The sequence below is a fragment of the Cetorhinus maximus genome, chromosome 16 (assembly GCF_964194155.1).
Source record: "Cetorhinus maximus chromosome 16, sCetMax3.hap1.1, whole genome shotgun sequence".
In the NCBI taxonomy this organism is placed as follows: domain Eukaryota; kingdom Metazoa; phylum Chordata; class Chondrichthyes; order Lamniformes; family Cetorhinidae; genus Cetorhinus; species Cetorhinus maximus.
The window spans coordinates 62,317,828-62,343,054 of record NC_135894.1 but is presented as its reverse complement, the minus strand read 5'-3'; the positions used below and the strand labels follow the sequence as shown (position 1 = coordinate 62,343,054).

Below are 25,227 nucleotides of genomic sequence, written 5' to 3'. Positions count from 1 at the left end.
CCATGTTGCCTCTCCTCTTCCAGTGTCCCTCTAAACAGTCAGCCTCCAGAGGTCATGACTATCAGCGACATCTCCCAATTATGTGTGTCAATGTCTGCCATCTTCATATCTCACTTGCAGGTACCCTTCTAGCAGAGGTATGAATGTCCAGTAGGTTGTGATGCAGTGGCCAGTTCACCGTACGTAAGGTCTTTGGGTATATGGCCATCATTCATCAGATGAACGTGGCTGGGTCAGCACAGAAGTTGTTGGCTTAGTAATGAGTGTATGCTGATGCAATCAGCACACTCCAGAATCTCTCAGATGTGACCTTGTCCTGAGGCAGTGAAGGTGGAAACCATTCAGCCTTTTCTCCTGTCTAACATTTGATATCCAGGTTTCATTACAGTGGAGCACTGCGGACTACACTCTAATACTCTAATGGGCTTGTCTATAGAAAATACAAATGCAGGTTCACACTAATGTATTACAATCACAGGTAAACCATTTGGGTAAAATATGAGATGGGTGGTACCTAAGTTATTCTGATATGTATCCCAACCACAGTTCTACAGCAATATTTGCATATGATGACTTAATATTTTACTATAAATGGAGCAGCTGCTTTAACAAAAATAACACATGAATTATGCTCAGGGTGTGTTTCTAAATCACAATAATAGAATGTGATACATCTGGGAGACTGCTTATATAGGAATGCATGTTTAATATCATTACTGCTAAATTCCATAACTTTTTAAAATAAATTGACTGCAAGCCAAATAACCTACTGTGGATCACTGAGGGTCTCTGGACTTTCCTTCATGATGTAATCAAATAGAATCTGTGAAACAGAAAAATTACAGTTGTAATTACAAACTACATTGTGTATCAAAAGTAACTAGAGTACAGTTTCACAGGCACATCAACACTGGATTTGTTGCAGGAATACAACATGTTTTAGAAACTAAGCTGAACAACTACATATTTATTTTACTTTACTGCAAATACATTTGAATTGTTTTTTACAAATACGAAAATGCACATACACTTAAAAACTGTGCTTAAAAGACTAGACCACTCTCCTTTGCATTTTTATTCTGAAATATCATGCCCTGCCAACACCAATGAGAGAATAAGCTTGGAGGAATTACATGGATAGACAGTTGAATTGAATGCATCCAATATAGCAAAGATTTCTATACATCTTAACTAGTCTCTTTCATACTGCTGGGCTCAACATTTGCATCTAGTAACTGCATAATAATGTAAAGGTGTAAAAAGAATTGATTTCCGTTTTCCATTTGAAAGTAGTTCAATAGGTACTTCAGCGGCATAGGTCACTGCTGTAAAATTAATAAATACAAGTTTGCTCTTGTAGTTCCTCACATAGCAAGTTCAGATCTCTGTCATGTACCATATGGAGAGGAGACATTTTCTCAATACAAGGAGGAAAAACAATTGGTTTAAATTATCAATTAACAAGTATAGACTACTAATATAGACCTCCTAAATGAACAATCATAATTCTTAGTTAATAAACAGAGCATGTGTTGCATTGAGTGAAGAGGAAACAGAAAACTTAACCTCTCTCTTTGTCTGAGCATCCATTTTTGTCTAATTTAATTACATCTCTGAAGTGCCTTGGGATGTTTTTCTATGTTAGAGGTACTAAACAAATGCAAGTTGTTAATGGCTTGTTGTCAGTTACTGTTCTGCTGTAACATATAATTTTTCCAATAGATGGCGCTGGAATCAAATGTTTTCACATCTTTTTGTTGGACATTTAAAGTTAACCAGAAGTGAAATTGAAGAGAAACAGTTTGGTATAAAAACAAAATTAAACTCAATTTGTGTACACAGTAGGAGCATGGAAATAAATCAGTAGATCTGAAAATATTTAAGATTTCCATAAAGGGTATTAGGTCAGTGCTAGGGCATAGTACTTTTCCTAATTTTTGCAATATGTCAGCATCAATTGTTTTCAGTTCAGTTACAGCCCACTTAAATGCAGGGAAATGTTCTCAGTGCCATAAAAATATGCCATTAGCCTAACCACATTAGAATACTCTCTGCTACATTCAAGTGATATTTTCAATTTTTCCTTTATGATCTCCCAAAGATTCATCATTTAGAGCTGATTTGTGACCTCACACCCACAAGGACCTTAGTTGTCAATACTCAAAACGTACTTTGCACAAGATCTTTCCAGCCAATAGAGCAAGGAGACTTTCATCCCAGTGTGTGCTGGATTGAAACACAGGTGCCAGAAGTTAAAAGCAGTGTGCTACATCACTGGACAATCCAGAGCTGATTCTCCCAACTCCCCTCTCTCCACCAGCCCCGTATCAGTTGAATGTTCTGGATCTAATTTTGTGGTTAACTGACATTTTGGGTTGGGTTAAAGAGACAAATGCTAGGCATTTGTTTAATAGTTGGGTTGGTTATGCTACATTTATGGATTTGTTCATAGAAGATGCATGAGGGGGCAAGTGAAAATGAGCAACGAGTATAAACAGTTGGTGAAGGGTTATATCTGATATTTTGTTATATAAAGTTGTCATAAATTAAGAAATTCATTGACCCATGGAAGTTTTTGGCTGCCCAGAAAAAGCATTGCACAATAATGCATCTTATAATGCTGGCTAAAATATAGGAACCATATCAAACTGTCAATAACCCAACTTTTTATAAAATTCTGAAAAGGTCGGCATGAAAAATCTAACAAGAAATACCAGTGACAAAGTTTTGTTTAAAACTTACATTCATTATTTCTTCTTTACAAAAAGCAACAGCCTCCGGTTGTTTATTTAATGGAAAAGCAACTTGAAATGCTACTTTTGCTGCTGAGGCTGCCGGATTGTAGGTATCACACTGAGCAATAAGCCAGTGCCCCATAATGCTCTTCAAATAAGGTGCTAAGTTCCGCTTCACTTGAAGGATGAGAGATTCAAATGCCTGCTGTACTGCTTCTCGAACTCGACGGTCATGGTCCTGGAGCAGGGGTGGGGAATTAACAACAAACAGAAATTGCCATCACCAAGTTTCAGGATTTCTCTGACATTTCTGACAAAAAAAATGAATAAAGGTTGGCAGTAAGCAATAAAAGGTGAATGTTTTTTCTTCTGTGCCTTATGCATTATCTAACTAGTAACATATATTCACTACATATGGATATTATAAAAAGTTTCAACCGCACTTCACTAACCAAACTGAAAATATAAAAATGTTACTAGGTGTGGTGGCTATTCCTTTAACATCATGTCCTTTCCAGCACCCCTCTCAATAGGTCAGCAAGTTTATTTAATAGGCAACTGAACCCAAAACAGGAGCATCCCAGGTACAATCTTTGGTTTGTGTGGAGTCACCTGAGCTCAATGGAAGCAGTATAATTGGTCTCAGCAGCCCTGAATTAGGTAGGGGAGAAATCATCTAAGATTTCCACTTTTGATCACTATCCAGGTATATCTCTGCAAATACAGTGTGACTGTCAGGATTAGGCTGAGCCAAGTTATCCCAGAGATTGAATACATCTAGTATTCAGGTTCACATGTTAAGAACTTCTACTTAAGGGAAGTACTAAAGGATGACAGAGACCAATGGAACAATATCATAGTAAGGAGTAGAAAATGGGGAGGGAGAAAATTAATGGGAATAAATTTAAGTTTTAAAAAAATTATGAAGTAATCAAAAACGATAAAATTATACTAGATGCCCCTGCATTCTATCTGCCTCGATCTTTCGCTCCCCCCATTTGGGCCTCTCCACTTTATGCAATAGACCCACTGAAAGGATAAGCAGATTTCTTGCTTGAATCAATCACCAAGAGATGTGCCAGAACAACAAAAGGTTTTGCCATGCTTTTAGAAAGCAGCAAATCTCGGAGCCAAGATTGACATTCTGTACGAATATAACTGCTGATCTACCACACTTTGATTCAATATGTTGCTAGACCAATCCTTTGCATCATGGCAAGTTGGCAGACATTGCAATCCAAGGGATCTTTCCACTGGAATTTAGCAAATGTGGAATGCATAGTAAACGTTGAAAATTTCGGCATTTTAAGCAAAATTGCCTTTAGCAGACAGTGTCAATTTCAAAGGGGTCTTAACTGGACAGTTATGATTCTTACGGAAGGGCAGAAAGATCAAAGGAAGGAGTACATAATTCAAATACCACTAACATTAAAGATCTATATTATTAAGATATACAGGTGGAGGGCATTGTTTAATAAAGTGCTTAAGAGCACTTATAGAGAGAAACTAGCCCCCAAAACAACATTTTCATTTAATTATATAAGGTTCCTTTAAAATTCTGTTTTTGTTTTCGTGCCCTTTCAGGGGCTATCGATTGGTTTAATTGGTTTTTTTCAATCAGTTAATTTGTTCATTTGTTAAATCAGTACTGAAAGAGAATAAAAAGAAACTGCTGGGGCACTGGGTTAGTAAGTAGGAAGCAGGTATACGTTATGCTGCATTCTTGTGAAAAAATCTATTATCAAGTAAAGCTTTAGTGTCTGGTTTCATACTTCACCAACTGGCTTGGGGTTGATTTCGCATTTAAAAGTTTAAATGCCAATAATGGATGCTTGGTTTTATGTGTAGGGCATTGAATATAAAAGAATGTAATGTTGTAATACAATTCATAGGCATATTATTAAATGAAAGATATTACAACCATGGAAAAGGTATGGTGAAGATTTTCAAAAATGTACCAAGAATGCAACATTATAGTCATTAGGAAAGGCATGGAAATTTGGACTTCTTTTCACTGGATCAGAGAACTTTGAAGGGAAACTTTATTAGAAGTTAGCACAAATGTGAAGTGTTTTGAGAATGTAAATACTGAAAGGTTTGTTTCCATTGGTTCACAAATCAGTAGCAATTCAACATCGCTGGTCACTCCTGTCACCAAACCTCATGCTCCCCACGATCTGGAGAGCACCTTTCCTGCCCTAGTTAAATATAAACATGGCATTGGGATCATAATAATAGACCCCTTTTTCTGTGCATTGTTGACTATGATCTCTCTTTCACTGGAACATGCATTCTCTTCCCTTTTCAGAAGATAGACTGAAAAGCACTTTAGTGAGCTAAGGCCCATCATGAACTGGTTCATTTTACATTAAATAGGTGAATGAACATAACACCAATGAGATACATCCATTTCACGTTGCTCCTAATGCCATGAAATTCAACAAGCCACATATCTTTTTCCCCAGTTGTACGCTAAATTTAATTAGGATTCCATGAACTAACTTTTTTTTCCTACAAGCCCCAGTTAACAGAGAGTCAGATCTCTAGTTCCAGATCCAGATTAGCTCCATTCCTCCAGGACTTGATGGGGATTGGCCCTCAGATGTCAATTAAAGTTCCAACCTTAAGTTAAATCTCCTTTCTGTCAGGCCAAAAATAATGTCTATTCTGCTGAGTCCCTGCGCCAGGCATAATGAATGAAAGCCAATTTTAGCAACAGGGTGTGAACTGTTCAACAATTCCTATCTCAAAACTAACAGGACATGGGAGAGTACTCACATGGTTGCGGTTTCATCTGGTTTCTACCTGGATTGCAACCTAAACAGCATATTAACTGGCATGTATTACTCTGGAATTTAATCCATCATTAAATAACATGACCTTATATTGTAATAAAAAATAAACTAAAATCCCTTCCAGGTGAATTTGTACACATCTCAAATGATACAAAAGGGCACAACCAGAGTGTTATCACAAGAAGTATGAAAGGGGAAGTGAAAAGATTATTTTTCACAGAGAGTTATTAGAACATAAAATGCATTATTAAAAGTGACTATTGAGGCACAATCGATAATACATAATGTTACTGAATCAAGTACTTAAAAACCAAATATAAAAGACTACAGGAAGGGGCATAATAGAACAAACAGCCTTCTTCTGTGCTGTCATTTATAACTGTATTATAAAATCATATGATAAAAGGAGAAGTGCCAGGATACAGCCAAGATTACCTACTTGCTATGTTCTCACTAGCAGCACATTAAGAAAAGAAATCACCAGCTTGGAGAATGTTTGACGGATGTAAACAAACAAAGCACACACACACACACATTTTCAAAAATACAATACAGAATATGGAAAAGAGATTTTCAGTACACTTTAGTTTTAAAGTGTTCTATCTAGGACAGTGGTAGCTTTAAAGTTTACTGAAAGGCGACTGATGTTTAAGCATGCCATTGTGCAGAAGTGAATATTGAAACACAGAATGATGCTGCAATTGATAGTAATATTGGTGGAAGCTTAAAAACAAATCAGCTGTCTGCACTTCTGGCTACAACTGGTGCATGGTTGTTTGCAGGAAAAAAGGGAGAGGATGTCAGCTGAAAAAAATGCATTTAGACCAGAGAGAGAGTCAAACATGCGGACACTAAAAACATGTGGTTAAAAGGTCACACCAAAAAAGCTCAAAAGAATAAAATTAAGATGACTCTTTTCCAATAAATTAAATCTAATGAAAGCTGGAATCATTTTTAAAAACAGATTTATTACAGATACAAACATTTGTACCCAAGAGACTCCAACAGAATTGTGAAGAATAAACTTTGAAAACTCAAAATAGATCATCTGAAGTTTTGGTCCACATTAAAAATTGAAAAATTTTACAGCTTCTGCTTTCGTAACTATGTAACATTAAATAAAGGTTTATGAAGAGAAATAGTTATATTGTGGAATCCTGACACACAAGACCACCCAAGTGACCAGAAGGAAGCTAGAACCTGTTCAGTCACATGAAGACTCATGGCAAAAACTCACAACCCTGAGTAGATGTCATCCTTGGATCAAGGGACAGCTGATGACAACAATAACTACAGTTAAATATAAAAAGTGTTGAGGAATGTAATATGCGAGTAACAGATTTGTAATGAGGAAACATGTGGTTATAAATGTTCTTAAATTGGGATTACAACATTATGCTCCTTTTCATGCGGGATGTGAACTGTGATAATATCAGGCATTATTGGTGTTGCTTTCATGAAAAAATTATTCTGGTTTGATTTGTAGACTCAATGACCACAATATTAATAGTACTCCACTCTCCCCTCCCCCACTAACGACAGGCTGCAGAACGGAGGGGGTGATGATTGAAAGTTTTAAAATGGGGAACGTATCCCCAACCCAGCTGTCTAAGCATCCTTTCTCAGTTTTACAGCAGCAGATTTCGTGTTGAGTGGGCATCTCACCATGGAAAGTCACGGCACTTTCAGGCTCCCACAGTACAATGCAAGCTAATTTAACTGTTGCCACCTGGGTTCTCAGTGTAGCAAAGGGAAGGTGGGAGCTTCAAACTCAAGGGCATTTATGGGTCAAGAGGAGCAGGACCCTTGAGGAAGTCTTTGGCCTCACTGCTGCTGATAGTAGCCTCTCTCTCCACCAAACTACCCCCCACGCCCCAACCTCACACATCCTCCCTCCTGCAATGGCCTTCCTCCTCCCCACCTTCCCCAATCCAATCGCTCACTCCCTCTTCCCTACCAATTTCAGGAACTGTCCCCAAGGGTCCCCAGAGCTGCAGCCTCCTGCTGGTTTTCCTACTCAACAGCCAATTTGATTACTGTTGGTTGGGAAATGGAAGTAAAAAAAAAATTATAATGATGTACTGCTGTTAAAATGCAAAAGGAACTCTGCATCCCTGGCTTTGTCAGGTTTCCTCGTGTTACCATACCCTCTCTGCCTCCCTGTAAATATTGGACCAATGTCTCGGTTCTAGGCACTGTAGATTTCACTTATTTGCTTGCATGCATTCAGTTTAAAATTTAGGGCAATAATGAGTACACAGAAGCTTACCAAGGAAATTTTGCAGTAAATCCTTGACCAATAGGGAAGAACTCCTTTTATATTCTCAGGGTGTTTCTCTTTGCACATTGTCCCAAACTCTTGTACAGCCTTAGAAGAAACAGTGAATGTTTAACGAGTAACTCAAGCAGTAGAAAAATCAAACCCACACCACACTGAAAAAAAGGACTTCATAATTTCACAGAACAGAATTCTATGCAATAGGTTTTCTATCAAATATGATTTCACACTTAACTGTTAATTGAACGTTAGAATACGCTGTGTTTTTTAAATGATGGGTAATTAATAATCTAGAACAGCTTGAAAAAGAAAGCTTAATTTACAATTACTTAAATATTCCATCTTTGATGCACTACAAGGCAACTTAAACCAGAAAGGTAAATATAGAATTGTTGTACCACTCAAAACTCAACTGAATAAAAGATATTACAAAATAGGCAATTTAATTAAAATAGAAAGATCTTACATTAATGAGTGTCTTTCACAACCTCAAGACACAGAATTTCAGATGATAAAGTGCTTTTTAAAATGTAGCCACCTTTGTAATGTTGGAAAACATGGCTGTCAATTTGCACATAGCAGGATCCTCAAAAACAGCAATGAAATAAGGAGCCAGATAATCTGTGCTTTACAAGCGCTGTAGATTGAAGAATAAGTGTTTTCCAGGGCATAGAAAGAAAATGCCTTCTTTTGTCTTCTAATGGTGCTATGGGGTCTTTTACATCCAACTAAATGAGCAGACAAGACTTCAATTTAACATCTCATCTGAAAGATAGTATTTTAGACAGTGCAGCATTCCCTCAATATCTAGATTATTATGTGCTCAAGTGTCTAAAGAACAGGTTGAACCCACAATTGTCTGATTTAGAAGCAAGAGTGCCACCACATAGCCATATGGAGCTTGATAAAAGTCATACACAAAAATCAATGTTAGCTGGTAGAGGAGTCCAGCAGTTCATCTTAATTGGTTTGACATGTAAGGGAGCAAAATGCCATCTTCTACCTGTAATTCATGAATGTATTCAATCATGCCAATCAAAAAAGCAGCAAGTTTGATCCCTGCCTGCAGCAGCTTGGCTTGATAATAGCATGCTTGCCTCCATGCCAGATAGTCATGAGTTCAAGGTCCATTCCAGGTACTTTTGAGTGTATAATCTTAGCTCCAGTAATGAGTAATGTATTTTGTTAAAGATGGCATCTTTTGAATGAGAGGTTAGAGAGGTCTTGGCTGTCTGTTTAGGTACACGGGAATAGATTTAGGCCATTCGGCGCCTCGAACTTGTTGTGCCAATTAGTTCACAGCTGATCTGTACCTCAACTCCATTTGCCAGCCTTTGTTCCATATCTTTAGACACCCTTTACAAGAATCAATCAATCTCAGTCTTCAATGTCAATTTACACAGCTTTTTTGGGGAGCGGATTCCAGATTTCCTTTATACTGTGTGTGAAAAAGTGCTTAATACACAGGGTCTGGGTGTCACTGGCTAAGTCAACATTTAATGTCTAACCTTAATTGCCCTTGAGAAGGTGGTGGTGAGCTGCCTTCTTCAACTGCTGCGGGCCATGTGGTGTAGGCATACTCACAGTGCTATTAGGGAGTGAGTTCCAGGATTTTAACACAGTGACTGTGAAGGAATAGCGATATGGTTCCAAGTCAGGGTGCTGTGTGGCTTGGAGGGGAATTTGCAGGTGGTGGTGTTTCCATGCATCTGCTGCCTTTGTCTTTCTAGGTGGTAAAGGTCACGGGTTTGGAATGCACTGTCGAAGGAGCCTTGGTGAGTTGCTGCAGTGCATCTTGTAGACGGTACACACTGCTGCCACAATGCGGCAGTGGTGGAGGGAGTGAATGTTTAGTGGGGGATAATGGGGTGCCAATCAAGCGGACTGCTTTGTCCTGGATGGTGTCAAGCTTCCTGAGTGTTGTTGGAGTTGAACTCATCCAAGGCTGCAATCAGATCAGGAGCTGAGTAGCCCTGGCAGAACAGCAACTGAAGGTCAGTGAGCAGGTTATTGCTAAGTGCCGCTTGATAGCACTGTTGATGACCCCTTCCACCACTTTACTGATGATTGAGAGTAGACTAAGGGACGGTAATGGCCAGGTTGGATTTGTCCTGTCTTTTGTGGACATTGTTCTGGGTTACATCAAGATAATAGTTTCTCTGTACAAACCCTATTGAATCATTTCATTTTAAACACCTCAATTTGATCAACCCGTCCTCACAATTTAGTCTTTTACATCCGGTTATCATTTTGCTGAATCTGCGCTATACATTTTTCAAGGCCAATAAATCTTGCACTAGGTGCATTGCTCATTCAGAGAGCCGGTGCAGACATCGTAGACCGATAGGCCTCCTTCTGTGCTGTAATAATTCTGTGATTCTGTGAGACAAAAGTAAAATGCTGCAGATGCTGAAAATCTGAAATAAAAACAGAAAATGCCCAGCAAGTCAAACTGAATCTGTGAAGTGAAAAACAGGTAACGTTTCAGGTCGAAGGCCTTTCAGCAAAACTGGAAAAAGTTAGAATTTCAGCAAGCAAAAGGTTGGAGGCAGGGCGCTGGAAAAGAAACAAGAGGGAAGATCTGTGATAGAGAGGAAGTAAGTTCTCCTTTAATTTTACTCACTTCCTCCAAATAAAACCTGATGCTATGAGAAGCTGTATGGGTCCTAATTATAACTGCCTTACTGTGGGATATGTGGCACATTCCTTGTTTTAGTCCTACTTGGGCTCCCCTCCCTCAATTCTTTTTTCCAGTATATTGATGATGGTATCATTGCCATTTCCTGCTCTCGCCCTGAAATGGAAAATTTCATGAATTTTGTTTCCAATTTCCACCCTCCTTTCACCTTCACATGGTCCATCTCTAACTCTGCCTTTCCCTTCCTCGATTTCTCTGTCTCCATTTTTGGTGATAAGCTATCAACAAACATTCACTATAAGCCCAAGTTCACTGACTTCCACAACTACCTCGACTGCACTTACTTAGACCCTCCTTCCTGTAAGGACTCCATTCCATTCTCCCAGTTTCTTTGTCTCATCTGTTCTGATGATGCAACTTTCCATACCAGTGCTTATGTCTTCCTCTTACTTCAACCAAGGATACCTCTCCATCATGACTGACACATCCTTAACCATATCTGTTCCATTTCACACATTTCTACTCTCACCCCTCCCCCCAGTTCTCAAATCAATGATACGGTTTCTCTTGTGCTCACCTTCCCCTCACTCATCCTCCTTATTCATTTCCATTTCTGCCATCTCCAGCATGATGCTACCATCAAACCCATCTTTCCCTCATCTCCCCTTTCAGCAAGCAGACACCTTGCTCTACTCCTTAAATCAGCCCAACCATCCCTTCCCCTTTCCAAGCAAACTCAGGAGATGCAACATCTGTTGTTTTACCTCCTCCCCCCATACCTTCCAAGACCCTAAACACTCCTAAGTGAAACAGCAGTTTACCTATACTGTACTTCTTTCAATTTAGTATACTGTATTCTTTGCTCATGATCTATATTAGGGAGACCAACACAGACAGAGTGGATGAAACACTTTGCAGAATACCTCCATTCAGTCTGCAGGCAGGATCCTGAGCTTTTGGTTGCCTGTCATTTTAATTCTTCACCTTGCTCTCACACTGACCTCTCTCTGTCCTTGGTCTCCTGCAATGTTCCAATGAAGTTCAACGTAAGCTTAAGGAACAGGATCTCATCTTTTGATTAGGCACTTTACAGCCTCCCAGGCCCAATGTTGAGTTCAACAATTTCAGACCGTAATGTCTTCCCCCATTTTGTTTCCTTTCTCTTTGCAGGTTTCAGATTCACTTGTTTTTGCTTACGGAAGGCAGGCAGCTATTCAACATTCTGCCAGTTGCATCTCTTCTATACACATCTTTTGTTTCTTTACTTTTACCATTGCCACTTACTTTGGCCCTGCACCACAAACTCATTTAATCTCTCCTGTCTTCCACCCGATCACAGAATTTCCCTTCTGTTCTTTCTTCACCCTCCCCCTTTCAACTCACTTAAAACCTATTAAATTTCTAACTTTTCCCAGTTCGACCTGAAATGTTAATGGCTTCTCTCTCCCCAGATGCTGCCTGACCTGCTGAATATTTCCAGCACCTTTTTTTTTACATCTTTTGAGGTTTGGTACCCAAAACCAAATGTAATATTTCATAAGGGATCTGGCAAAGTGAGGCATAATTTCCTCGGTTTTGAATTCCCAACCAATTGAGTTCAAGGTCATAATTCCATTATCTTTTTTTAAAGGTAGACCTAAAAGATCCCATGGCAATATTCAATTAATAGAAAAAGGAGTTCTCCCAGTCCAAGAAGTACTTAAGGAAATGGATGCATCTTCATACCTCTTTCCTTTCCTTTGTTTCATCATTAGCTTTGAGTACTGTTGCTATGCTTTGCCACACCTTGCTCAAGTTTTTCCTTTATTTTTAATTCAGGCCACTTTAGCTTGTCTCCTACCATCATTAACTCATTCTTTTCAGCCTGATGCTCAGATGTCCTTTTAAGATTAGTAGGCTGAGTTTCTGACTCTTTGGACACATCTTTAGTCAAAACAGTTATTTTTGCAGCAGGGTTACAGGAAGTTATGGATTTTTTAATCTTTCGTGACTTTTCTTGTACAAATTCATTTTCCACAGTTCAATGGGTTTTTCAAAGCCACTGGAGATGGCAATACTTTATACCCAGCCTAGTCATTTCCTAATAGAAAATCTATACCTATATCAGCAATAGGAAAATTATGAAACCCTACAATTACAGGCCCAGAAATTAAGCCACATTTTAAATCTATACAAAGGAATGGCTAAACAATTTCTAACAAGTAGCTTTTATTTAGTGAATTTTTGGGAGGGAAATTCCCATCACCTGCCAATTTCAATGACTGTGCTGATTCCATATCTCTAAGAATAACAATTGGAATATGTGAGCTTATCTACTTTGGCACGAAGAATAGAAAAACAGAATGCAGCTACAATATCCAGAATCCAAAGTCTGAAAACTGGACATTTTTGATATTCAGTTAAATCCATCGATTTTATAAACGCAGCCACTTACGGGCTGATCCCAGAGGGCGGAATCAGCAAGAGTTGTATACACGAAGGATCCAAGTCCATTGCAGCACTTGACGATCTGCCTCCACGCCTGCCCTCCCTAATCTCTGGACACAAAGCTGTTCCACAAATGGGGTAGAATCAGGGATTCTCTCTGCACTTCTGATTGATTTCAGGTCCCATGTCCAAAATCTGAAAAAATCCGAAATCCGGCACAGTCCAGGTCCCAAGGGTACAGAAGGATCTGGGTGTCCTGGTACATGGATCACAAAAAGCTAGTATGCTGGCACAGCAAGTGATTGGGAAGGCAAATGGAATATTGGCCTTTATTTCAAGGGGAATGGAGTATAAAATTATGGTAGTTTTGCTACAGCTGTACAGTGAGATCGCACCTAGAATCCTGCGTACAGTTTTCGCCTCTTTATTTAAGGAGCAATAGAATTGCATTAGAAACAGTTCACAGAACTGCTGATTCCTGGGATGAAGGAGTTGTCTTGAGGAAAGGTCGAGTAGGTTAGGCCTATTCTCGCTGGAGGTTAGAAGAATGAGAAGTGACCTTATTGAAACAAGATTCAGAGGGGATTTGACAGGGTGGATGGTGGGAGGATGTTTTCCTTTGTGGGGAGTCTAGAACTAGGGAGAACAGTTTAAAAATAAGATGGAGATGAGGTGAAATTTCTTCTCTCAGACAGTCACCAGTCTTTGGAATTCTCTTCCCGAGCAGTGGAGACTGGGTCATTGAATATATTCAGGCTGAGGTAGATTTTTGATCGACGAGGGATTGACTCCCTATGGAAGGGGTGGGGGGTTGGGAGACAGGAAACCGAAGCTAAGGCCACAATCAGATCTTATTGAATGGCAATGAAGGCGCGAGGGGCCTAATGGCCTACTTCTGCTCCTATTTCTTATGATCTTCCCTGTGTCACTAGACAAGAATGAGGAAAGAAAGCAGAAAATTTCCACAATTTTGTTTACTCTGTCCCACCTTAGTAGTGAATGCAGGAGAACCACAGGTTTGTCATCATCTTTACCCACTGGGACAATACCTTCTGGAGGACCAATGTGCAATCTTACAAATGCTACAGTTTTACTTTTTAATTTCCAACATTCATCCTTCAAAAGTCCTTTTTTTTTTTAAATGACAAAGATAACATTTTGGTAGCCTTAAATCAATATTAACCTCTGGATTGTTCCTCTTACTACTTTAATGAGGGTCGGTTTCTTCCCCTGGCCCAATTTCAGGGGAAATTTCCTTTCCTGTTGCTCTTTGGAATTCTAATTCTAGTTTTTATTTTTCCCTTTCTTTTTCAAGATTTTGCATTTCTGGCTCCAATTCCAGTTGTTTCATTTTTGATCAAAGTCTAGTAACTCAACTTTAGTGCTATCAGGATCACCATTTTCCTCTTCAAGGTTCAAGTCAATACTTCAACAGTCTCTGCCTTTTCAGCCTGACTCATAATTCCTCTGCCAGCGCCTTCAAATTGACCTTCGTTAACTGGTGCAAAGCACCAACAGACAGGTCTTCACTTTCCTGACAAATAGAAGTAGCCATGTTGACTTTTCATTGAATACAGCAAAAGTAAAATGTGAAACTGTGTTTGCTTAATCTTTGGAAAATTCCAGCGGATCCATTTTACAGCCTCTGGGTTTCGATCCTGCAAAGGTCCCCAATTTTTTACAATCCCTGCAGAGACCAACACTTATTTTAAAAAATGAATTTCCCAGCAACTGAGGGAAATAAACCGAAAGACAAGATTTCACGTTTTAAGATTTTTGCTGTAACAAAAACTAAAATCAACGTAAATCAAACAATGCTTGATAGTCAACTAATACATCGAACCAAAGAAAAGATACTTTCACCTTAACTAACTAACACAATTGAGATACATGTTACAACTCCTTTTGCTGTTCACCAAACTTCTGGCAGATAAAAAGCACTACAAGGTCCAGTCCCAATTTACATGCAGCTATCCAGCAGACTCACTTCTCCCTTTCACACCAGTTTGAAACCCCCAGTGTTCTTTAAAAATCATCCACTCCATCTGAATAAACCGACTTCCAGCAAGGCTCACCTCGGAGACTCCTTGTTTCTTAAATCTCCAAAAAGTCCAGTTTGTTCTGTCTTCTTTTTGAACGAGGACCAGCTCTCACCAGCATCCTGCTTGGCTACTAACACAAACACAGTCATAGAAAATGCTGGAAAAACTCAGCAGGTCTAACAGCATCTGTGGCGAGAAAGACAGAGTTAATGTTTCAAGTCCATATGACTCTTCTTCAGAGCTAAAGAGAAGTAAAAACCAGAACTCGTTAACTCTGTCTTTCTCTCCTCAGATGCTGTTAGACCTGTTGATTTTTTACAGCATTTTCTGTTTTCGTTTCGGATTTCCAGCATCCGCAGTATTTTGCTTTTAACACAAACACAGTCTTTCTGTGCTCTTCACAGCAGCTGCATTTTCTCTCTAGGTGTCTCTGTATCTCAAAAAGCAGCTGTACTTTTTTGTGTCAAGGTTTGAAAACAATCACTTAATTTTCAATAGATTTTGGTTTGGGGTTTTTTTCCCATGACAACCAGATCACATGGGCCTGTCTCCAGGCAGAGGTTTAGTGTAGTCACGATCCTCCCTATTCAGAGCATTCTGTTTCACCTTAATTTAAAGGAGACAGTTTAAAACAGGACCATCTTGTAAAGTTCTGCATTTATAACAATATTATTCAAAATTTACAAAACATTTATCAAATTGATTTTCATTTTATATCACTTCTGCAACAATGGCAAACATCTTTTCACTTTTAGCTCTGTGTCTTTCCGTTGACATTTGGATTTCACTTATGGCCCCAGAATAGTCTACATCAGTAAAACCTCAAAATTCTGTACGCTGGAATAATAAATAATTTTTCCTCAAGTAAACTTACATCGCCATAGGCATGATGAACTGAGTGGCTTCCTTCTGTCTTGTATGGTAGGTGTATAAAATTAAGCCTAAATAAACTCCTATAAGCAGTAACATACAGCAAGACTTACTGCAGCTTGTAATTTAGAATAGTTAAGATTAAAATCAGAGGCAGGCCACCTTCAATCACAGGGTTTCAGCAATTCTCTGAAACTTATGGTATTATTATTGTTGAACCATTTGTTTAGATTTACCGTTGTTTCTTCTCTATTTTAATCAGTACCATTGATTTAACTTGCTATTAGTACAGTATTCATCATGGGGTTGCACTGATGTGGTTCCCCCCAACCCCCACCAAGGGTTTTTTTTGTGGGGGGGATGGGAGGGAAGAGGGTCATATAATTAGATTCATCAATCACATAAGGAAATATCCAAAATAATTATATCCCTCTTTTGTTAGCTCTATGAAGATGCACCAACTCCGCAGAGTTTGTGACCAGTAAATCTAACTGTGATAGGCATTGTAAGATTGGGAAGCTTCAACAATATTAGAAAATATGTTTAGTTAATCAATATAATGCTTAGTTAATCAGAATTCATCATTCTGAATATTCATAATTTAATATCGGGCACGGTATGCATATTGTTCACATTATTTATTGAAAGTAGTTTACAAGAAAATGACAACATTTTATTTGTAATTCAGGCATTTGTCAATACAAGTACTTAAATTGTATCTCAAAGATTATTTTCTATTTCAGTTTCATGAAAAGTATTGGTCAATTAAAACGTTAACCATTGTTACAAAACACTATTACCACCTGTTAAAAAGCTATTAAGATACACAAAAAACTGAAGATAAATGAAAATGTTTTGAAATCTCTTAGCATAACTACATCATTACAGCCATGAATTCTCAACCAAAAGGCTAGAGTTTGGATTCCAGAACACCTGCTTTGGCAAATACTTCTGCAACAAGGGATGTGATAAAAACTAGCCAACTAGTGATTTTTGTCCATATCACTCAAGCAGTGACATAAAAAACAGACACATAACTGTCTAAGCTAAAGTGGCTTACTCTCCTAATAAATAGGAGCTGGGGAAAAAAAATGTCAGAAATGGCAACTGCATCTCTTACTCCTCATGTCATTGACATGCAGTTGCAAAGAGAATTGTACTGAGTGGGCTTACAATGTGATACCCCCTGGGAATAGCTTATACAGGAACCTGTGGAAAAATGAACTTCTGCAGAAGATAATAGTGTCAAGACAATAGGAAATTGTGACCGAGCGAGATCTGCCTACAACTTCACCAGCTAACCAAAAACGTATTGAACTGTTTAAAGGGGACCTGTTTTGTAAAAAAAAAGAAAAGATATCGAACAAAGATGGCTACCACCAGTCACCTGATGCTGTAAGTTGACCACTTTTCTAGGAAGTTCCTATGTAGATTCCACTGTCGATCTGCCCTGACATGTTGCATGGAATTTCACACTTTAGGCGAGGGGGTGGGTGGGTGTCAAGGTCCACTTCAAACAGGGACTCTTGAAAAGAAAGGCATTAAAAATGCAAAGTGAGGGAATTTAATCAATTGTAATTCTGCCAAGACATTCGGAACCGCTGACCAGCCAGGTACACCCAACAGACACGCAAAACCCACTGTGGAGGGCGAAATAACTTCATCTCTTATTGGTTTCTACTATCCTGAAATGTGTCAAATGTTTATGAGATGAAAGATCAAAATATGATTACTTGTTCGACAACAATGACTACAAGGCATGTTAATCAAATTCCTCTTGGAATATACAGACAGGAGGTTTAAGAACAGGTTTTGCTAAGCCAGACACAGAGGGAAAAACCAAAGTAATCTGGAAACACTGATGAAGGGAGCAGTAAGGAATCTCTCTCTCTCAAGCCAAAATTGACTTCAGCAAGGTGCAGTTACCTAAACTTCAATTCAACTCCCAGATTTTAAAGGAAACCAGCTAACTTCAAATGGCCGCAAGGTTCAATAATCAATGCCTCAGGGACAAGCAAAGGACTTAATAATACGTTCTTTTAATTTTTATTTGGACTCTAACTTTTCCTACTTCTGAGATCTGCGTGTTTGCGTGTGTCATCATGTCTTTGCTTATTTTTTTGCCAGGTTTAGCAACTAATAAACTTACTCTTTCTTTGACTCAGGAAAACCTGGTTTGATTGGCTGCTTATTAAAAAGTAAATATATTTGGATGGGAAAAGCCATCTATGGGGAAAAGAAATTTAAAAAACCTTTGTTGCGACCAACTGAGGGGGCTGAAAAAGGGGAGGTAATTCACTCCTCCTCACCCAGTCGTAACAATCGTAAAACATACTTTTAATTTTGTGGTTGCGTCTCTCTTTGACATTTTGCGCAGAACCATTCGGAAGTCAGCATCCACCAAATTATCCACTTCTTCTAAGCCTTGGACTGCAGGGACATAACCCAATTCATTCTGGCTGGCTCCAAAACCAAGAAAGCCTGGAACTGTTCCCTTGTCTTTAGCCAGCAGCTCAGCTGCTTTACCACTGCTGGATGGCTGCAAAAGAAAATGAAGCAAATCAAATTAGTTTTATGCAAACCTCCTTAGGAGCCAAACTAAGCCTGCAACATGTTTGATTTCAACTCATTGCAACTGCTGGGAAACATTTTTAAAAATGTTGCATCAGAACAACAACTTGCATTTGCGTAGCACTGATTTACAAGAAGTTTAAGTGTTTGGGATGGTGGCACCAAGCCTTAGAAGCATTTAGACAAACGCAGCCTTTGACTTCTGCGATTTTCTAAATACAGGCTACAATGTCTCAGGAGAACAGAGAAAGGGAGGGCTATGACTAAGCTGAAGGCTTGTATCCTCGAGGTAAAGTGAGAAATTGTAACAAAAAAATCTACAAATGAATGGACTGCAGTGCTGAAGAAAGTTTGAATTATCCAGCATGAGTGTTAGCATCCAGAAAACTTCTCTGTTTCAGGAGTAGAAAGTGGTAAGTGAATCTACAGGGAACAATTGCATCCACAATGAGATATGGACAATGTGGAAAGTTTCAGGGCAGAGAGCAGGAATACTAAAACACAAAGGACACTATACTCTTCCACTGCTACTTTTCGGTATGGCGTGCTATAAGATCTGTACATAGCAAGTGTGCTAGAGGTATCTAATCAATTTTATTTCTATGCTACCATTCAGCAGAATTCAAGCATTGTCAATAAAATGAAGCAACTTATGTTGCATCATTCATTTATGTGGATGAGACAGACTTGGGAAACATTTAAGATACTGATATGGTTGGAATTTAGCAGTGGCACTAACCTGATTTCTTCAACACCCTCTTTTTTTGCACTTTTCCTAAAGATATTGCTGGGGTACAGTTCCACAGCAGCAGCTAACTTCTTCCTTATTGCCCCCTGATTCTGAAGCCCAGAAGTTTTTTTTTGGACATTCATACTGGACAATTTCAGGAGCCCCAGCAAAGGGGCAGCAAAGTCAATTGGAGCACCAACTCAGTTATCATTTAGTGATCAGCCAAATCAGCATAGATCAAACACAAACCTTTCTGTACAGCTCAACAAACCACCAACAGTACATTTACCCACTGAGCTATGGGATGGTGACATTGGCTACTGTGGTTTCATGACTCCAGTGGTGCTCCCAGATACCTCAGGAATTCTCTAAACACAAGAACAAAACCCTCAATAGTTTCCCAATAATTAAAAAAAAATCACACCTCTGATCCACACTTGGCCCCAGTCAGTCTTCCCTCACCAGATGAGGACAGTTTAGATCAAGAGTAAGAAGGACTGCACATGGTCCACAAACCAGGCCTGTCTACATCCCAGCAAAATAAGGTCACAGTTGAAAAGCTTCCTAGAGCCTCTGAAAACTGTGTTTCCATACTTGAGAGTGGAAGATGGCAGTATTAGAAGCTGCTTCAGTGCGTTGAGCACAAAGACTAGGTCGACACTCGGCGCAATACAGAGGGAGCGCCGCAAAGTCAGAGGTGCCGTCTTTCAGGCGAGACATTAAACCGAGGCCCTGTCTGCCCTCTGGGATGGACGTAAACAATTCCACAGTACTTTACACAAAGAGCAGGGGAGTCCTGGCCAATATTTATCCATTAACAATCAGCATTAAGACATATTATCTGGTCATTATCACATGGCTATTTGTGGGATTTTACTGCACAAAGAGCAGGGGAGTCCTGGCCAATATTTATCCCTTAACAGTCAGCATTAAGACATATTATCTGGTCATTATCACATGGCTATTTGTGGGATCTTACTGCACAAATTGACTGTAAAGTTTACTACATTAAAGCAGCGACTACTCTTAAAAGTACTCAATTGGCTGTTAAGCACTTTGGGAATGTCCTGAGATTGTGAAATTGAATTGCAAGATCTATCTTTAAAACACAGGAGGACCTTAATGTGTGTGGGTGACAGGGGAAATACTTTTGGCAGGGTTACATGAAAAGGACGGAGATAGGTGGTTGGGATCAATTGGATAGCTTCTTCCAAGAGCACGATAGGCCGAGTGGCCTTCTTGTGTACGCGTGTATGATTTCAAGGAGAGCAGTGCTCCCTTTCCAAGGGAGCTTGGTACAGAACAGCAACGTGCCCCCCCGGGCCTGCCACTCTCCACTGATGACATTCAGTCCCTTACCCGCACATTGCCTTTGGTTCGCTGTTTGCTTTTCCCACCCATCGCGTGCCCACTCTTCAGCTCGCGGCACTTCCGTTACTTTCAAACAACCATGACACTCCACATTCCCCACTCACTGCGCCTGCGCGAAAGTGCGCACTCCTCTTAAACCGACCGGACAGAAACAACAACCCCGAGAGATGTGCCCTGTGGCCCTGTGTCACACCCCAAATAGAGCAAGCACTGACGCACCAAAAAAAGTGCCATTCCGTTTTTGCAGTGATGGATTTCGACATGTTTGATGCAAAATGTATTTCTTGGGGGACTCTCGGTGGCACTTCACTCCAGGGAATTTAAATTTTTGTCACAGTTTCCAGCATATTATCCCATTGTGATTTAGCATTTGGTCAAAAGTTATTGATTTAGCAATGAATTTATAAATATAGATTATAAATTCAACAATTTGCAATTATATAGCACCTTTAACGGAGAAAAAAATCCCAACGTGCTTTATTGGAAGCAAAATCAGGCAAAATTCATCATGAAGTCTTAATGATTGGAGATATTAGGATGGATGCCTCCAAGTTTAAAGGTAGGTTTATAAGCACGGTTTTAAAGGAAAGGAAGGTGGAGAATTTTTAAAAAGTTTTGAGTTTTAATTCCTCGATTTCCAAAATACATTCAATAAGGCACCACACAAAAGGTTAACTGGCAAGATAAGGGTGCATGGAAGTTAGGGGTAATATATTATTGTGGATAGAGGATTGGTTAACGCAGTAGATAGTGGGCATAAATGGGACATTTTCAAGTTGGCAGGTAGTGAATAGTAGAGTACCAGAATGGTCAGCTATTTACAATCTCTTAATGAATTAGATGAAGAGATGGAGAGCAATGTATCCAAGTTTTCTGATATAAAGCTAGGTAAAAAGCTAAGCTGTGGGGAAGACATAGAGAGGCTGCAAAGAGATGCGGACAGGTTAAGTGAGTGGGCAACAAGATGGCAGATGGATTATAATCTGGGGAAGTGTGAAGTTATTCACTTTGGTAAAGCTGAATATTTTTTAAAAGCTAAGAAACTTGTAAGCGTTGATATTCAAAGAGACTTGGGTATGCTAGTACAAGAAACACAAAGTTAGCATGAAGGTACAGCAAGCAACCAGATGGCAAATGCCATGTTGGCATTTATTGCAAGGGGATTAGAGTACAGGAATAAAGAAGTTTTGCAGTTGTACAGGGTTTTGGTGAGACCATATCTGGAGTATTGTGTGCAGTTTTGGTCTCCACATGTAAGAAAGGATATACTTGTACTGGAAGTGGTACAGCAAAGGTTCACTAAATTGGTCCCTGGGATAACGGGATTGTTCTATGGTGGGAGGCTGAACAAATTGGGTTTATTTTCTCTGGAGTTAGAAGAGTGAGAGGCGATCACATTCAAATGTACAAGATCCTGAAGGGGATTGATAGGGTAGATGCTGAGAGATTGTTTACACTGGTCAGGGAATCTAAAATGCAGGAGGCATTCTCTCAGGATAAGGGGCCAATCATTTAGGACTGAGATGAGGAGAAGTTACTTCACTCAAAGGGTTGTGAAGAGTTTGGAATTCTCTGCCCCAGAGGGCTGTGGATGCTTCAACACTGAATATATTTAAGGCTGGTTTTTGGTCCCTCAGGGAATCAAGGGACATGGGGAACAGGCAGGAAAGTGGAGTTGAAACCTAAGATCAATCATGATCGTTTGGAATGACAGAGCAGGGTCGATGGGCCATATGGTCTACTCCTACTCTTGCTTCTTGTGGATTCCAGAGTTCAGTGCCCATTTGCCAAAGGCATGGTCACCAATGTTTGGACAATCAGATTTCAAGATGCACAAGAGGGCAGAGTTGGAGCAATGCAGAGTTCTTGAAAGCTTGTAAGACTGGAGAAATTTACAAATATAGAAAGGAGCTAAGAAGAGATTTGAACATGAGGATAAGAGTTTTCAATTTGAGGCACTGGGAGACCAATGTTGGTCAGCCAGAATGGAAGAAATGAGTGAGTCGAACTTGGTGCACGATAGGATATAGGCAACAGGGATTTAGATGAGTTGAAATTTATGGAGAGTGGAGGATGTGAAGCAGACGGGGAGAGCGTTATAACAATTGAGTCTAGCGATGACAAAGATGGGGATGATGGTTTCGACAGCAGATGGGCTGAGGCAGGTGATGTTATGGCATGTGGGAAGATAGGAGAGAAATTAGTTCAGGGTTAAGGGCAGGATGCAGGTAAACTTGAGGGAGGCTTGGCATGATGGGAAAGGGAGGGATGAAGCTGAACATATATTCTCTGCCTTAGTTGCAAAGAAGTCAAGAGCTTTTTGCACTGGCTGTTGGAGGTGTGTGGCAGGGGAGGATAAAAAGGTTTAAGGAGATGTTTTGTAGTGGAGAAAAGGAGCCAAGGTAATTTCTTTCCAGAAGGATCTTGGAGTAGTAACTTGTTTTGGCAAAGAATATGGTCTGATAGAGCTCAATGGTAGATCTGGCAATGGATGAAGAACAGTTGTGTGTCAGATATGCTGAAGTCCCTTGGACTTGAAGGAGCGAAGATGGCATTCATTCTGGGGAAACGACCGGATGGGAGACAATAACTGATTTTAACTGAAAGGGTCATTAAAGCTGGAGCAAGTGGCTGAACGGATCAACAGCTGCAGAACTATTGTGACAAATAGAGGGTGAAAGTTTTTATGTTTAGGAGTGAGAATTTGCACTTGTAAGTAGTTCGAGGGAGAGATTTTTCTAGGGAAAGATACTGAAAGAGGTAGGGTGAGGAATGTGGTGATAGAAATACAAGTGGTCTTAGATGGTGTTGTCTATTATGTTGTTCAAATTTGGCAATGTTGCAAAGGTCATTATTAAGTTTAAAAATCACTGCGCTCTATTTTAGGATTGAGGACTATCAAACATTTCTGTTTATAATCTGAATTACAATTCAAAGGCAGAAAGCTAACATTATTGCAATTATTAGAACCATATCTCTCAAGATTGAAATTTTCTTTTACGAAATAGAAGGACCCAGCATGATCTGGAGATCTGGATGCTAACCTGGGATTTTTTTTAAAAAGGTCATAAGTTCACCTTCGAACTGTCATTAAACAGGCCTCTACCCGAAATCATCTGACCTTCGTGGTACTTGAGAAGGAGTTGTTTGTGTTGAATTGTAAATAACTTAATTAATGAAAAGCTGGGAGACAAAAAGGCAATCACTTGGGAGAGAGGAAAAAAACTTCAGTTGTAAACCTGCTTGTTGGAGAACAAGTTAAGGAAGGAAGGCCACCTTGACTGGCTCCCTCTCTCTACCTTGCCTAAAATTGTGTGTGGCTGTCAACCTGTAGCCAGAGAACCCTCACCTGAGTATAACTAGTCTGCATTTGGACCTGCAAAGCTGAGATCAGTTGGTGAGAACTTCCAGCCATCTGCCGGGACCAGATGGAAAGAATTCCAGGTCAACCGCATCGAGACCCTGTGGACTTTATCCTTTATTTTAGCACCCATCCTCCAAAGCCTATCTCTGCAGAGAGACTCTTATCTGTTTGTCCTTTGTTTGTTTGTGTGTGTGTGTGCTGGAGGAATTCTTTAGGAAGAGAGAGATAGTTATACTTCCCGATTACAATTGTGTGTTAACCTGTACTTGCAACTTGTTAGAAGTTTTGTTTTAAAATAAATGATTCATTGAATTTTTGAAAGAAGCCTGGTCAGAATCTCTTTTCTTCTGGGCACTGGAGGTATAGGTACACAACTGGCCATTTCGGTGGGAAAATTAAACATTTAAATTAGTGGTACAGCTCTGTATTGGTTGGGCGTGTTATGACACAGCCAATGGTAAAGGCTGAGTTGTTCAAATCCCAGAGGGAAACTTGAAACAACTGTCACGATCCATTTTTGCAATTTGTAATTTCGAGATGCAGACTTTCAATTCAGTATAAGACCACCGAGTCTCATAGTTTTTATATAAAACTAAATTAAACATTTATCAATTTAACAACAAATGAAACACATACACATGTCTACAAATGACCACTATAATAACTTTTTAACAAATCTTCAAATTAATCACCCCAAGGTAAATCTTCACTAAGGCAACAGTAACCCGTAGACTTTAAATAGGCACCAGGCAAAGCACATTAGACCTTACGAATTCCAAATGAGGTTCCTTTGCAAGTTGGTTGGAAGTGTACAGGCTGGTTAGGTCATAAATGCCTCTACCTTACATATGCAAACTCCTTTCTTTATATACTTAGTTTTCCCTTTGAATGTAAATTTTCCATTGTATCACTAGGTCTTTTGAACTTCAGCTCTTCTAACAATAAGACCTCCTTCGTAGTACCAATTTTATTAGTAAGTTGCAAAAATAAACACACTGTTTGGCTTCTTCTAGCTAGGTGCAAGATTTTACCCACAGTCTTGAATGGTTTATTCAACAAATGCAAATGAACACTTTACCTTACTGTTCTCCTGACTGTTCACCCAATTGACATCTCAAAATTACTATACATCAAAGCACCCAGACTAGCTGGCTTTAATCCAATTAAGACACAGACCCCCACCAGAATTCTATTTTAAAAATTAATTTCCAGTAATGTTATACACATTAACATCTCTTCATGACTCATGTTGAGTATATTTTGGCTTTAGCTTTAACTGTTTTAACACCATTCCTGGAGAATGTGCTTTATTTTTCTTCCTACATGCAACATTTTACATTTACATTAAGGTTCATTTGCCATTTTACATTTCTGTCCAACTCATTCTGTAATTTCTGAGCTGCCAT

At 39.4% G+C, this 25,227-nt stretch overlaps 2 protein-coding genes across 4 annotated transcripts in view; one reads left to right on the top strand and one right to left on the bottom strand.

Annotated features, from left to right (window-relative positions):
- The window catches only part of ltn1 (listerin E3 ubiquitin protein ligase 1), a 156,638-nt gene extending 136,057 nt beyond the window's left edge, over positions 1-20,581 (bottom strand). For 2 of the 3 annotated variants that reach the window (XM_078559905.1, XM_078559908.1), the window contains exons 1-5: positions 20,446-20,581; positions 18,121-18,324; positions 7,800-7,898; positions 2,743-2,973; positions 771-823 (exon numbers count right to left, since the gene is read on the bottom strand). In XM_078559905.1, coding sequence (XP_078416031.1) covers positions 771-823; positions 2,743-2,973; positions 7,800-7,898; positions 18,121-18,324; positions 20,446-20,487 — 629 coding nt within the window. In that variant the 5' untranslated portion in view covers positions 20,488-20,581. Of the gene's footprint in view, positions 1-770; positions 824-2,742; positions 2,974-7,799; positions 7,899-18,120; positions 18,325-19,379; positions 19,455-20,445 lie in introns of all 3 variants that reach the window. The other variant, XM_078559906.1, reaches the window with a different exon arrangement.
- A 208-nt stretch (positions 20,582-20,789) lies between these two features.
- usp16 (ubiquitin specific peptidase 16) overlaps positions 20,790-25,227 on the top strand; it is a 59,829-nt gene continuing 55,391 nt past the window's right edge. The window contains exon 1 of the mRNA XM_078559901.1: positions 20,790-21,016. The gene's annotated coding sequence lies outside the window, so the exon portion shown is untranslated. The remainder of the gene's footprint in view (positions 21,017-25,227) is intronic.